Source organism: Mesocricetus auratus, unplaced genomic scaffold, assembly GCF_017639785.1.
Source record: "Mesocricetus auratus isolate SY011 unplaced genomic scaffold, BCM_Maur_2.0 Super-Scaffold_100004, whole genome shotgun sequence".
NCBI classification, from domain to species: Eukaryota; Metazoa; Chordata; class Mammalia; order Rodentia; family Cricetidae; genus Mesocricetus; species Mesocricetus auratus.
Window position 1 is genome coordinate 5,795,109 of NW_024429189.1, and position 13,131 is coordinate 5,808,239.

Here is a 13,131-nt window from a genome sequence, read left to right on the forward strand (position 1 = left end):
GGGCTGCAGTGTGTAAGTTCCCTGCTCCCCCGAATTGCCTGCAGAGGGTGAGCTGTGATTGGCCAGCAGGGCTGCTCTCAGTGAATGTGTGGGGTTCACAGAACTGAAGGGTGGACGGAGCATGGGCCTGGTGGCATGACCTCGAGGACAGGCTGAAGACCGGCCTTTCAGCCTCTGGCTGTGTGTGGAGCTAGCGCGCCACCAAGAGAAACCTGGGGTCTCAGTCTGCCTGCTGCAGCTCCTGTTTGCACACAGGTGCTTCACTTTACCTGGAACCTCCAGGGCAGGAGTACAGTGCACGCCCAGTCCCAATTCACCCACCGACAGCAGTTCAAGTCCCAGCTTTATTATGACAAAGATGGGGACAATCCCCGCCTCACCTCTGGACAGGGCGCTCTCGTACCTTTCCTGGAAAGCCCTGTTGGGAGAGTCACAAGACCCCTCTCCCCATGCCCAAACCCTAGGACCTGAGAAAAGGGGACAGACAAGCAGGGATTTCTGCTCACAGGCACCACCAGATAGCACCTGAATTCTGGCTGGCAGGGATGTGGGGGTGGCAGCTCAGTCCAACCTGGGTGGTGAGATGCTATAACAGATCTTTTTTGCAAGAGCCTACAGCAGGAGAGGAAAGAGGGTGAAAACTTGCAAATCTGCCCATCCCCAGGGGTGTAGTTCCATCCACCCCATGGGTTCCCCGGGATCTTTGTGGGTGGCACTCACAGGACCCTAGCTGCTCCTCCAAGAAGGAGACCTGCTCACTCAGTGAATCAATGCGGTCCAGCTGCTGGAAGGAGTGGGCCAGCAGGCTGCCCGGGTCTTGTAGCCCATGCTCTGTAGCCCGAGAGGCCAGGCTATGCAGTGGAGCCAACACCAACTGCAGTTTCTGTAAGGGAGGTTGCAAAAAGCCAAGTGAGACCCCTCTTCACCTCTATTGCATGGGGATGTAAGGAAGGACAAGCAGGGGTGCGATAAGCCCTCTACTAAGCCGCAGCAGCAGGGGCCCCTGCTTACAAATAGAGGGAGCCCAAAATAGACACAGGTGTATAACATACCCACAACCTAGCTAAAGGGTTCCGGGACCCCAGAGACAAGCCAGCAGAGCCATGGGGCCTGTGGCTTGATGACACTTGGAAGAGTCCTTGTGTATATAACAGGCTAAGTGGACTCTGAACCTCGGTTCCTCCCAGGCTGGGGAATCCCACACAGTGCTGCCTGGCATAGTAAGAAAGCCAGATTCCCTACAGCCCTTTCCCATAAAACCCCCGACCATCCCATGGCTTGGAACCGCAGCACCAGACACTATGGGGCTCGTGGGCACCGGCCAGACCCGCCCCCAGCCAAGCCTCACCTGCTCCAGCACATCAACCCGGGACTGCAGCCTGTGCACCTCCTCCCTCGTCACGCTGTCCACTCCTGAGGGCAGATCCGAGTGCTAATCAGGGGAGTTCCCTGCCCCACAATGAGCTCTTAGCCTTAGGCAGCCCTATGTCTGCTGCCACAGCTGTGGGAGCAGAGCCTGGAGATGCAAAGGCTCTGCAAGTTGCCGTGAGTCTCAGGCCCTACCAAAGCACATAACTCAGAGCAGCCTCTGCCCCCGCCCCACCCAGCTACCGAGAGCTCGGGTCTTGCATGCCGATGGTGATCCTTACCCAGGTCCGATGCGCTCCCGGCGCTGTGCTGTTGACAGCGCATTATTACTCACGGTACGAGTTTGAAGTGTCACAGCGCGTACCAAAAGTAATAATGTGCTGTCACCGGCAAAGACACGGTGTCTCCAGGCTGCCAGACCCAGGGTGGGGCTCGTTTTTACCCAGTTGACTGAGATGAGGCTCCAAGTATTCCTCATCTCCCCACAATACCTCCCAGAAACCTTCAGAGGAAAGTGGCCCCTCCACCCAGACAAGGAGCCTCCCCCGCTAGCCCAGGATGCCTGGGCTCAGGCTTCACAGCACAGTGCTGGACCCCACCCAGGGCTAGCTGCCCCCTGTGACCTCCATGCTCAGCTCAGTCACAGAAGCAGATGCTCACAACCCAGCAACCAGGTCAGTCACCGCAGGGTGGAAAGGCAAGATTACCTGCTGTGGGCTTGGGGGCCACCAGGGAGGGTCCCTCCTTGGGCAGGCAGCGCCTCCCATCTACAGACAGGCTTTGCCCCTCCCAGCACTCGCACCAGTAACTGCCCAGAGTATTGACGCAGCGCTGGGAACAGCTGGCCTCTCCGGTACTGCATTCGTCCACATCTGTAGGAAAATGAAGGCGTCAGTCTAGTTGTGTCTACAGAAGGCAAGGTCCTGGCCACAGACCCCTGTTAAGACCCACCTATGAGTGAAAACTCACTTCAGCCGGCAGTAACCTAGACTATGCAAGGGACCAAGAAAACCCCTCTTTCACGAAGAGTGGTGCTTACCTATCTGGCAAGTATCTCCTTGCCATCCCGCAGGGCAGCGGCAGTGGCCTGGGCGGACGCAGCTCCCTCCATTCCCACATGGAGGCTGGCATATTGCTGTGGGTAGAAGAGGCCTGTCTGTCACCAACTCAGGAGGGTCTCCAGAGCCCTATGGCAGCCAGGGAAGGGCTGCCCTGCAGCGAGGATGCATTGCTTGGGGGACAGGAGGCAGCAGGGCCTCTGCTGGGCAGTTGGAAGTGGGGTCTCTTACACTGGGCACAGTGCACGCTGCCCTCACCTGCTCCACAAGCCCCGGGAAGTCCGTTGGTCCTCTTCCAACCAGGGCAGCAGGCATAGTGAGGCCTGGTGGGAGTTGGCCCAGGGCTGCGGCGATAGGCAGTCCGGTAGATGGTTCTATGAATAAGGGTGGTTCAGAGGGGGGGGTCCAACATGGGGTGACCCAGGATCTCAGAGGTTCCCTTCCCAAGCCCCAGATCACTTGGCACAGACAGGGTCAGCATACGAGCATGTGTGTGCCACTTTTTTAAAAATTATTTATTTATTATGCATAGTTTTTTAAAAATCTGTATACATGCTTGTACCCCAGGAGAAGGCATCAGACCTCATTATAGATGGTTGTGAGCCACCATGTGGTTGCTGAAAATTGAACTCAGGACCTCTTGAAGAACATGCAGTGCTCTTAACTTCTAAGCCATCTCTCCAGCCCCCATGTGTGTGCCACTTAATTAGGACACACAAGCCCAGGGAGTAGCCAGGGGCTGGCCCCTTCTGCAGTGCCCACTTCAGAGCTGGCCGGAGCCTGGCTTGCTTTCCTTTCCAGGGCTCTGGGCCCCTGGTGCTAAGGCTGCTCTCTGACTCCAGCACTCATGTAACTTTGGAAGTTCAGGAGTCTCTGAAATCTGGCTTCTTGAGCCAGGGAGGAAGCTCATGCACCTAGGCCTTCCTCAGGTGTTCCTAGGCAGGGAGGAGGCTGAACTTCCCACATCAGAACAAGCCCTCTTGGCTGTGTCCTGTGCTGCTCACTGTTCCATTAGCCTGATGGGACATCGGATAGTCCACATGGGCATTGTCCCTGTGGATAAGGACTCCTAGCTGGCAATGCTGGGAAGGAAGGAGTAAACTCTGAAAGAGGGGTACAGATGTGATGAGAAGCCCCTATACATATGGGGGATGCCCTTTGAGGTGACATCCTCTCAGAGGACAATGCTGAGAATGATTACACAGCATCCTTGGGTACCAGCCTCCAAAGCTGTCAAGAATACCTCACTGCTTTGGCCTCAGCTCTCCCGCTCAGGGTGAGGCAGGCTTTTGGGCTCCAAGCATTGCTCACCTTGGCAAGGGTGAGATGAGCAGTGAGTACTCACCGGTAAGTGCTGCAGGCACGGTGACCATCACAGGTGGTTAGGAAAGGCTGGTATACACGCTGTACAAAAGACTCCAAGTTGGGACCTCCAGAAACTTCCACAGCACACACTCTGCGGCTATAGGGGATGGGGTCAGCGGGGGTCCAGAGCCGCGACTCTCCCAGTCCAGGTATGGAGAAGCACAGGGTATGGGGGCTTCCCAGTGTTGCTGTGAGCAGGATCTTCAGCTGGAGCCCACAGGGAATTGTTCCCCCCCCCCCCCGGCAGGGTTAAGGGGCTCTGGACAAGGCCCAAGCCCTTGCTCACCTGGGCCTGTAGACATGCTCAGTGCCACCTGCTGCCAACACTAGACACCATGCCACAAGCAGCTCACGGGAGCCCCACATGGTCTGCGTATCTAAGTGGGGTAGCCTTCTTTGGGTGGCCTAAGGAAAAAGGTTGGGTCCTGTCAGTCCCCTATGGAACCCCTGGACCAGGCTTCCAGCAGAGTCTGTACCCACTTGTTGGGTGCTGAGGCCACCACTACCCCAGGCGATAGCATCCAAAGGCCACGCTGGCTTTCTCCTGCCTCTGGCCCATCTCTGCCAGCCAAGCTGACCCCTCCCAAAACACAGAGTTAGGCCTGCTGACCAGGACTCCTGGGGGGGAGGAGCCTGATTCCTGCTAGGGTAGAGGGTAGCTGAGGTTCTGGGTGGGGCCTGGGTCTTCCCCCACCCCAAGCTGGACTGAGGGCTTTCCCGTATCTTCCACTGTCTGAAGTGGAGGGAGCTGAAGCCATCCCGGGTGGTCCGTTTGGAGTTGGGATTCTTTGTCAAAGTCTCGGCAAGCCCCCAAGGCACTATGGGTTTCATAATGTAGATGCCTGCTACCCGCAGGTATGCATGTTCTGACCAGCAAGGGGATCAACAGCTTGCAGGGGATCCCACTCTTGGACTAGAGTATGTGTGTAAACACCTCCCAGCTGCCAGGGCTGTGATCCTATCTTACTCACGCCTGGGGTATAGTGGAACCTCCCCACAATATGTCTTTGGAGCCCATCTCCAGCCTTCTTCTGGCTGTGTGTTACAGAGCAGGAAGGCTGCTGAGGAATCAAGAAACACCCCAACCCAAATTTAACGGTCTGTGACAATGTGGAAAGGACTGAGTCAGACCTGTGCAAAGGGAGGGGCAGCTTTCCCATTGTCCTGCATAGAGTTAAGAGTGTGGGAGGCTGCAGGTTCCTACTGGTGCTTCCTAAAGGGGCAGCTCCCCTCTCCCCAGACCCTGCACAGCCCTACAGACCTCCTACCCCAAAGGAATGGGCCAGGATCCTAGGGTAATCCCTTTCTGTGAGATTCAGTTTTCTTAGGCACCACTAGGATATCTGAGGCCCCTCTGTCTCCATAGTGGATCCAATAGTGAACAGTGATGGCATTCAATGGTTACTGAGCTCTGGCTGCTGGCCTAGCCTCTCTTCATGGGGTGAGCAAGCCCCTGCCTACTACTCAGGGCTACTGTGTGGTCCACACAGTCCTGCACCACACTCATAGGCAGGAAGGTGATAGGCAGCCTCCTTTATGTACCCCCTATCTGTTGAAAGAGGGCAGAGGCGTGGCACACACCTTTAATCCCAACTCTTGAGAGGCAGAGGCAGGTGGATCTCTGTGAGTTCCAGACCAGCCTGGTCTACAAGAATAGTTCCAGGACAGCCTCCAAAGCCACAGAGAAAAGAAGAAGAAGAGGAGGAAGAGGAGGAGGAGGAGGAAGAAGAAAAGAAGAAGAAGGAGGAGGAGGAGAAGAAGAAAGACAGACAGACAGACAGACAGACAGACAGACAGACAGACAGACAGACAGAAAGAGGACAGAGAGCTTTGAGGTGAGTCACTGACAACGTTGGGGCAAGAAGACCAAAGGGAAATACCTGGGCAGGGGTGTGTCCTGCAGTCTATCTGAGCTGGCTTGGGAAAATTAACCCTGAAGGGAGGGCACCATCGGAGTGGTCATTATCAGGTGGCCCTGAGGAACAGTGCCCAGAGATATAAGCCAGCACACGGCACAAGCACGAGGGTGTTAGACGCTTACAATCCCTGTGTGCCTAGCCCCGGGGGCCTGGAGGGTTCCTCTCCAGATGTCATTGCCCCCACAAATGTTAGTCCACAGCACCTTCCTGGGAATAGGCTGTCTAGAAAGGGAACTGTTTTAAAACAGGGGAAGCAATTTTTGAAAAGTCATGTTTTGCCCAAGGCCAGAGGAGGACAGCACAACGCTGGGCCAGCAACTCATTTCCTTGGTGTTCAACCACTAGGTGCCCCCGGCCATGCATCGGGCACAGGCTGTGGCTGTGGCCTTCAGGTTGACAAGTAATCAGGAACCCTCAAGTATCACCATGGTCCCTAGCGGCCATCTCCCCTCTCCACCTACCACTCAACAGCCCCCAGTGGGGTAGACTGGTTCGGTAGAGGAGCCTGGACTTCGTAGGGAGAGGGCCCTGGGTGCCTTTGCTGCGGGACAAGTGTCTGGATCAGCACCCACGGATTGGGGTGGAGAGACCAGAGAGGCTTGGTAACCAGACGGAGGGGGGGCGTCCTCTCCACGGCCTAGCCCCTTTCCAGGCTCCATGGCGGTAGGGGCAGAGTGTCACAACCCCCCAGGACTACCCGGATGAGCTATGCTGTGGGGGTGCTGCGACCATGGTGGAGGTCGCATGGCCAGGATGGGTAGGGGAGAGGCGCCCCGGCCGCCAGCAGGGGTCGCCATTTCTCGAAGCCGCTGGGGCTCTTTTTTCCTGGCAGCTGCAGGACCGGGCTGGGGCTTGGGGTCCGTGCACAGACCAGCCGCAGCCCCCGCGCGCTCACCTCTCGGGTCCCAGAGATCGCTCGGCGTTGCCTGAGTGGCCAACCCTAAGCTTGGCACCCGACAGTCCCGATCACCCCGGCCCCTCCTGGGCTGCCTCCAAAACCCTACTCCCGGCGCCCAGGCCCCCCGGCTCCCTCCGCACTCACCGCGCGGTCCGGGGCGCGCAGGCGCCACCGCCACCGCCGCCGCCGAGCTGTGGGGGACCCGGTCCCGCCCCGCCCCGCCCTCCGCCCCGCCCCACCTGATGCCTGAGCAGGAACCCTACCCCCTCCCCATGGGCTCCCAGCTCCGTGCATCCCCATTTCGCAGTTGGAGAAACTGAGTCTCAGCGGTGGAAGCTTCCAAGAGCTTTGTAGCGAGTAAGCCAGACCCTGATGGTCTAGATGCGATCCAACTAACCTCTGAGTGCTGCCCCTCGAGCCCCCCCCCTTCAAGCATTCTGTCTGTACCCAGCCCTGCAGCGGATTGCGTAGCTCCTGGGAACAAAGGACTAAACAGGTTCTAGTAGTCAGGAGGTTATGAGTGGTTCCCACAAGGACTTGGCCAACTCTCGAGCTGATGCTTGTTCCTGGTTGGCATTAGAAGACTACAGCTTTAATCCCAGCACTCGGGAGGCAGAGGCAGGCGGATCTCTGTGAGTTCGAGACCAGCCTGATCTACAAAGTGAGTTCCAGGACAGTCTCCAAAGCCACAGAGAAACCCTGTCTCGAAAAACCAAAAAAAAAAAAAAAAAAAGACTACAGCTTACCATGGTCCTGCAGCCATGTAAAGGGTGGGCATCGTGACCCACCCAGCCCCAATACTAGACCGAGATCCCTGGGCAGAGCCCAGAAGAGATCTAGGTGGGACTACAAACCTCCTTGGCAGTCATAGGCCTTTACACGGGGAGACCTTCTGGGGATCTCTCCTGACACTCCTTGGCCACTGTGGTTGGTGTCACTGCCTTATTGGAGACAGTCAGGACCACCCTGTGCTCCTCCTATGAGCTGACAGCCCCCTACGCCCCCACCCCCAGGCTTCTGGGTTTATCATCCTTCCTCTCTCCCAGTCTCCATTTCTGAATTCATTCTGCAACTCTGTTGCCTCTGTGGTTGTCCCAGCTCTTAAGGTGTGTAAACCTTGTCAGTTTCTCCAACCCTAGTCATGTCTTGGTTAACACATGTTCCCGTGAATGCTCCCTGCAAGGCGAGACTCCTGACTGCTGTCCAGAAGGCTTGCTGGGGACTCACCTGTGGTCTGGCCTCTAGTCATGCCCTGGGTACTGGTGGCAGCTATTCTCACGAGCAGCTGGAACAGCCAGAGTCTTGCTGCTGCCGGAGGCTGTGGGTCAGAGATGGGGTATGAGTTGGGACCTAGTTTACTGTCATGTCCACAGGCTGGGAAGAAGTTTGGAGTGTAGGCTTCCATATAGCTATGGTATTTCAACCTGCTCGAGACCTACAGACCCCGCTCTGTTTACCCATCATGTCCCAGGTTGATCTGGCCTGTATCTGCTCCCAGAAGGAGCCACTGACCACAGAAACTACAGCATGCCCTACCTTGGGATAGGCTTAACCTGCCCAACTCCCCGCCCTCTGTCAAATGTGACCTCTGCCTCCATCCCTGAGCTGCCTAAAGATAGATGGAAACCCTGATGAGCAGAAGCACTGCCCCCCCATGAAGCCGAGTGCAGTGCGCAGAGCCTATACACTAAGAAGAATGGCCTAGCCACTCAGAGCTCCGGCCTGGCCCACCTCGGTTGGTGTACATGAGCTGAAGGGAGGAGTTCCTGAACAAGGCCTCTCTATTCGGTGGCTACCGCCCTGAACTAGAAATCCTCCTGGCAAATGGGTCTGTACCTATTGTTGTCAATGGGGCTTCTGGGTCTCCTGGCCCCCTAAGCCTACGCAAGGCATTTATCAGTCAGTCTCAGCAGTAAAGAGGTACATCTGATGCTCGGAGGGGGAGAGTACCCTACACAGCCCTTCCCCTCACCCCATTTGGGTTCCTGGAGCTGTGGGCATTCGCACCTTTGGCCAGCGGTGTTCTTCCCACTGTCTGTTGGCCTGAGGGCAACTTGGATAGCTTTTACTGGTCTTCTCTGCCTTCACCTAGGCTGAGACATAACTAATTCGCTAGTCTGAAAAAGGGATGCCACTGAGTGGAGGGAGGGTCCAGGAGGCCCCATGTGGGTTTGGGGGGGCTGAGAACAGGGCTCAGGTACTAGGGAGAAGGAACCCAAGAGGCTTCACCAGGAGCCAAGATGGGCCAATAGGATCACCCAGGTGACCCCAAGTGCACATCTCGAAGCTGTCCCTACGCCTAAAGCCCCAAAGAGATGGGCTCGTCCTAGCCCCTTGTTCTGTGCCCCTCAATGTGCATGACTCATCCTGGTTGCAAACATGGCTTTAGAGCTCCCACTTTAGGGGCTGATTTCCTGGCCAGCACTCCCGTTCCCTGGAATGCTCGTTGACTGCTAATGGCAAGCTTAGGAGCCCCCACTCCTGTCTCAGCAACGTAGAGAACATAAGCCTTGCCCAGAGGGAACTGCTGGATGGAGCTCTGACGCCTACCCAGCGGATCCTCCAAAGAAAGCAGGAGTGGGGTCAGGAGGTAGATGGGCTGGGGGCTAAGCTATTCTCAGCTTCTCCTTTCAGGGTTGGTTCCAGAACAAGTGCTGAGCCATCAGGCCTAAGGTGTCCTCTGCTGGATTAGAATGGCTAACAGTAGGGACATCGTACCTCACAGCTCAACAGCTAATGGCTGTTGCAACCATTTCATTTGGGTCCTGGGTCACTCAAGGCCCACTCCACCCATTTTCTACCCTGCAGGGCCATTCTGCGTACCTGATGCCGCCCAGGCCTGGCCATGGCCGTCTCTGCTGCCTCCATGAGCCAATCAAGCACCCTGCCCTTCAAGGTAGAGTCTGCTGCCCAAGACCCCTCTTGAGGTCTGCCCGCCTGTCCTGTCAGCTCCAGCCTTCCTCGCAGCCTGCACAGCAGCCTGCTGGTACACAGAGGCTCCTCCCGGGCGAGGAAGGGTGGCTTTTTATGCTCCATCCCGTGTAAATCGGGATTGGGATGGGCCCTTCCCGCCGGACTTCCTGTGTGTGTTCTCTGCTGATAACAGGGATCCGTCAGCGAACAAACAGGAGGCCAAGGGGCTGAGGGGGGCATTAAGGGAGGGGGGGCTGACCAAACTGTGGAGGAGGGGGTTGTTGCTCCCCTGGGACTCCAGGGTCTAGCCCTGAAGCAGCCTGAGACCCAGCCTGTGTTCAGGGACAACCTGGCTGGTGACAGTATGAAACAGGAGGTGTGACCAGGTCCTTCCCATTCCACAGAGGACCACAGGGCTACATCCATGTGGATGACAGAAGGACCAGTTCTTTGGGACACAGGAGCTTGGATCCTCCCTAAATGTGTGTAATACCGTGTAGAGGGGGAGCCTGCATCACTGTAGCTCTGACCAGGGAAGAGCTCTGCTGGTGTTCAGTTGGATGGATGGCGGACAAGACAGGACAGATGGTCTGAGAATAGCTCATTCTGTGGGTCCCAAGGCCCAGGACGAGACAAACACTGGCTCAAACTCAGCTCAGACTGTCTTAGAGCCCAGGCTGTTCCTTCCAGGAGAGCTGCCCAGACTGGCAGTGAGCCCCCCGACTCCAGAGGTGTGCAGATGGAGTTGAAACCCTCCAGGTTCAGTTGACACAGGGTGTCCTGGGATGACTGTCCCTGGGGGAGCAAAGGGTGCTCTCAGCCTCTCCTCCCCTCCCTCAGCCCCAGCAGGCTGTGAGAGGGAAAGGCCTTTCAAGTGGCGGGAGTGGGGCTCCATAATTCCCTAGGGTCCCAGCTGCCGGTGTGACGCTCGACGGTGGGAGACTCAGGCCAGGCTCACAGACCCTGTGGAAGCAGATGGCAAGGGTGCAGCCCAGGACTGCGCAGCTGCCAAGAACGTGCCCGGACCTCGGTAACTGGGCACCCAGAACTAAACCTTTCCACCCTGGCTGTCCTTATGGTAACCAGCCTTGCCTCGGCTCAGCCTGGGACATCTCCTTTCTGTGCCCGATCTCTCTCCCGCCCCGCCCAGCTGGACTACTTGGGCTAGGACGGGGGTGGGGCAGCCTGGGAGCTTCCTGGTGGAGTGCTGAACTGGAGGTGCTGCCCCCCCACCCTGCTGTTGCTTGCTTCTCATCAGCAGCACCCCACCCCCAAAACACAGCCAGGGGAGGAGACTGCTGGAGGCCTCAGCCTGCAGGCAGGAAACAGGGCTCCGGGCAATTAGGAGAGTCCACTTCTCTTCCCAGAGCTCAGTTTCCCCATTTGTCCCAAGGTGTTGGTCAACAGAGTCATGATGGTTAAAGGGGCTCGTGGCATTCAAATGTTGTTGGCCTGAGGGTCTAGAGAGAGATTTTAGGAGGTGCTCTTGCCCTAAATGCAGACCTGATGGGTGGAGGCCCCATTCCTACCTCCTCCTTCAGACACACGCACACTGGCCACACCCTCAGCCCTCCATTGCCTGGCTCTGCTCGGCCCCTGCTTCCACCCAAGGGCTCATACTGTCCATAAGGGCTAGAGTATCTCACCAGCAGGTCCTAGAGACACCCTTCTGTCACGTCACCTGGGACTGCCCCTCTGTGTCCCAGCTCAAGTACTGAGCCATCTGCCTTTCCCTCATTCACCAGCAAGCATTGGACTGGCTCAATTCAGATCCTTTTGTCTACTAAAAGGGAAACTGAGGCTCAGAGAGGGAAGGGACTCGGCCAGGTGAGCAGTGAGATGGAGCAGAGCTGAAACAGGCTAGCTCAGGAGCAGCGCCCTCCTTCCCTCAGGGAACTCAAGCAGTCATCAGACCCGGCTGTGCCAGCCGTGCTGCGGGTGGCAGAGTTGCGATCCACCCCCACCCCCCACTGGTGCTTGGTGCATAGGGAAACTGCCAGACTTCCAGGTGTGGAGGGGGAAGACTCCAAACCAGAGGCCCCCGGGTCTGCCTATGGAGACCTGTGAAGGGCCGCAGGCCAGTGTGGGGTAGCCTTGCTGGTCCGTTGGCCATGTGTCTGCATTCCTCTCCTGACTACTCCGTCTTCCCCTACCCCAGCCTGGCCGAGGCTGGGACAAACCCAAGAAAAGAGATCCTTGGTTCAGAGCCTCAACGTGCCAGCTTTGTCCCACAGTGTCATCCGAATGCCACCATGGGATCTGACTCACAGACATCCCTCAACCCCAGGCACAGATACAGAAGGCAGGCTGGAGTCTCACCTTGACACTGGGCGTGTCAGGGACAGAAGAAGGAGGGACTCCCAGGGGGAGGAGGAGCTGGCTAACAGGTCCCGGGAGCTGCTGAGGGAGCTGTGGTCTACGGAGATGCTCCTGGACTCCCCTCCCTTCCTCTGAAGAGCCTCAGGCCGGTCTTCTCGCTGGTAGAACTTGCTTACAGTCACTGCACTTTGGAAGGAGCCAGGGGCACCTCCTCCTTAGGTCTGTCATCGCCCATTGACACTAGGGCACCCCACATACCCCCCTCCCGTCTCCCACAGTTCCTGAAGACTGGAGATCAGATGGGCATGGCCCATATGCGGGCCTGAAGCCCTGGGTCAGGAGCCCCGCCCTGGTTAAAGTGTCACTGAAGGCAGGAACTACTGAAGTCAGGAAACTGCTCCCCACACTGTGCCTCAGTTTCCCAGTGTATCTCAGCTACCTTCTAGCCTACCTGCCAATGCTCTGAGGTTGATGGTTAAAGGAACATGGTTGCCTTACCTTCCCACAGGCCAGGTAGGGTGCAGGGACTGAACAGAGAGCCTCCCTGGTCTCCCAGGACTTTCCTTGGACCCCTCACCGCTGAGCGTCTGGCCTCTGAAGCCCCAGGAGAGGGAAGACCTAGGTCCCGACAGAGGCCTGCCTGGGCACCTTGGACAGTACGAGACCGGGGGGCAGCAGGCCCAGGCGTGTGAGCCAGCTGCACCTCAGGAAGGAAAGAGCAGCACACTGCACAGCAGAAAGATGGGGCTTCCTGTTTATCTCCCAGCTTGGTGGCTGGCCTAGGGACAGGACAGCTCTGTCGGCCAAGCCTGGGCCCAACTTCCCATCAGAGGACACGCCTGGCCGAATGAGCAGTCCTTACTGAGGGCTGAGAAGGACATGACTGGGCAGGGCACTGCGGACCCATAGGTAGGTCCACCACTGAGTTAGACGGAGGGAAGAGAGGGCTTCAGTGAACAGAAGTGGGGTCTGCAGCATGACCTCAGCCTCCATCCCCTTCCCCTCCCCGCCCTATCCCGCCACCAGGCTTCCTGGGTTGGAGATGTCTCCTGTGCCCAGCTCCCGGAGGGAGACACTCTTTCTTGAGAATTCCCCGGTCAGCTGAGGCTGGGAAGCTCCCAGAAATGAACCAGGAGATGGCAAACAGAGGCCCTGCACGAAGAGCCCAGGCATAAGCAGTGGAGTTGCTGGGGGACGCTTGGTCCTGCCTCCTCACTGCTCTCAACCTGGAGACCACCGTATACCCATGGCGACCTTGGTTACGCCCTCCGCTCAATGTCCAGGGCCTCCC

The 13,131-nt window shown here is 57.4% G+C and overlaps 1 protein-coding gene across 3 annotated transcripts; it reads right to left on the reverse strand.

Annotated features, from left to right (window-relative positions):
• Nucleotides 1–330: 330 nt before the first annotated feature.
• On the reverse strand, nucleotides 331–12,554 carry Egfl7 (EGF like domain multiple 7). Of its 3 annotated transcripts, XM_005083756.4 has the most exons (10): nucleotides 9,432–9,619; nucleotides 7,836–7,926; nucleotides 4,078–4,196; nucleotides 3,772–3,888; nucleotides 2,685–2,800; nucleotides 2,408–2,503; nucleotides 2,076–2,240; nucleotides 1,349–1,413; nucleotides 721–883; nucleotides 331–612 (listed from the first exon to the last, which is right to left on the reverse strand). In XM_005083756.4, the coding sequence occupies exons 3-10, from the start codon at nucleotides 4,155–4,157 to the stop codon at nucleotides 587–589; spliced, it is 828 nt and encodes a 275-aa protein (XP_005083813.1). In that variant the 5' UTR covers nucleotides 4,158–4,196; nucleotides 7,836–7,926; nucleotides 9,432–9,619; the 3' UTR covers nucleotides 331–586. The 3 variants fall into 3 exon arrangements, with proteins under 3 accessions (XP_005083813.1, XP_012978774.1, XP_012978773.1); XM_013123320.3 differs by lacking the exon at nucleotides 9,432–9,619 and adding an exon at nucleotides 12,339–12,554 and having other exon boundaries at nucleotides 331–883; XM_013123319.3 differs by having other exon boundaries at nucleotides 331–883; nucleotides 9,432–9,620.
• Between the last annotated feature and the right edge of the window lie 577 nt (nucleotides 12,555–13,131).

What these genes read in the sequence shown, in the direction of transcription:
- Egfl7 (XM_013123320.3), bottom strand. Translation starts at nt 4,157, where the DNA reads ATGTGGGGCTCCCGTGAGCTGCTTGTGGCATGGTGTCTAGTGTTGGCA. An exon ending in TCCCGGGGCTTGTGGAGCAG is followed by an intron (nt 2,504 to 2,684) that starts GTGAGGGCAGCG and finishes TTCTACCCACAG; the next exon opens with CAATATGCCAGCCTCCATGT. An exon ending in GGCCCCCAAGCCCACAGCAG is followed by an intron (nt 1,414 to 2,075) that starts GTAATCTTGCCT and finishes ATCTGCCCTCAG; the next exon opens with GAGTGGACAGCGTGACGAGG.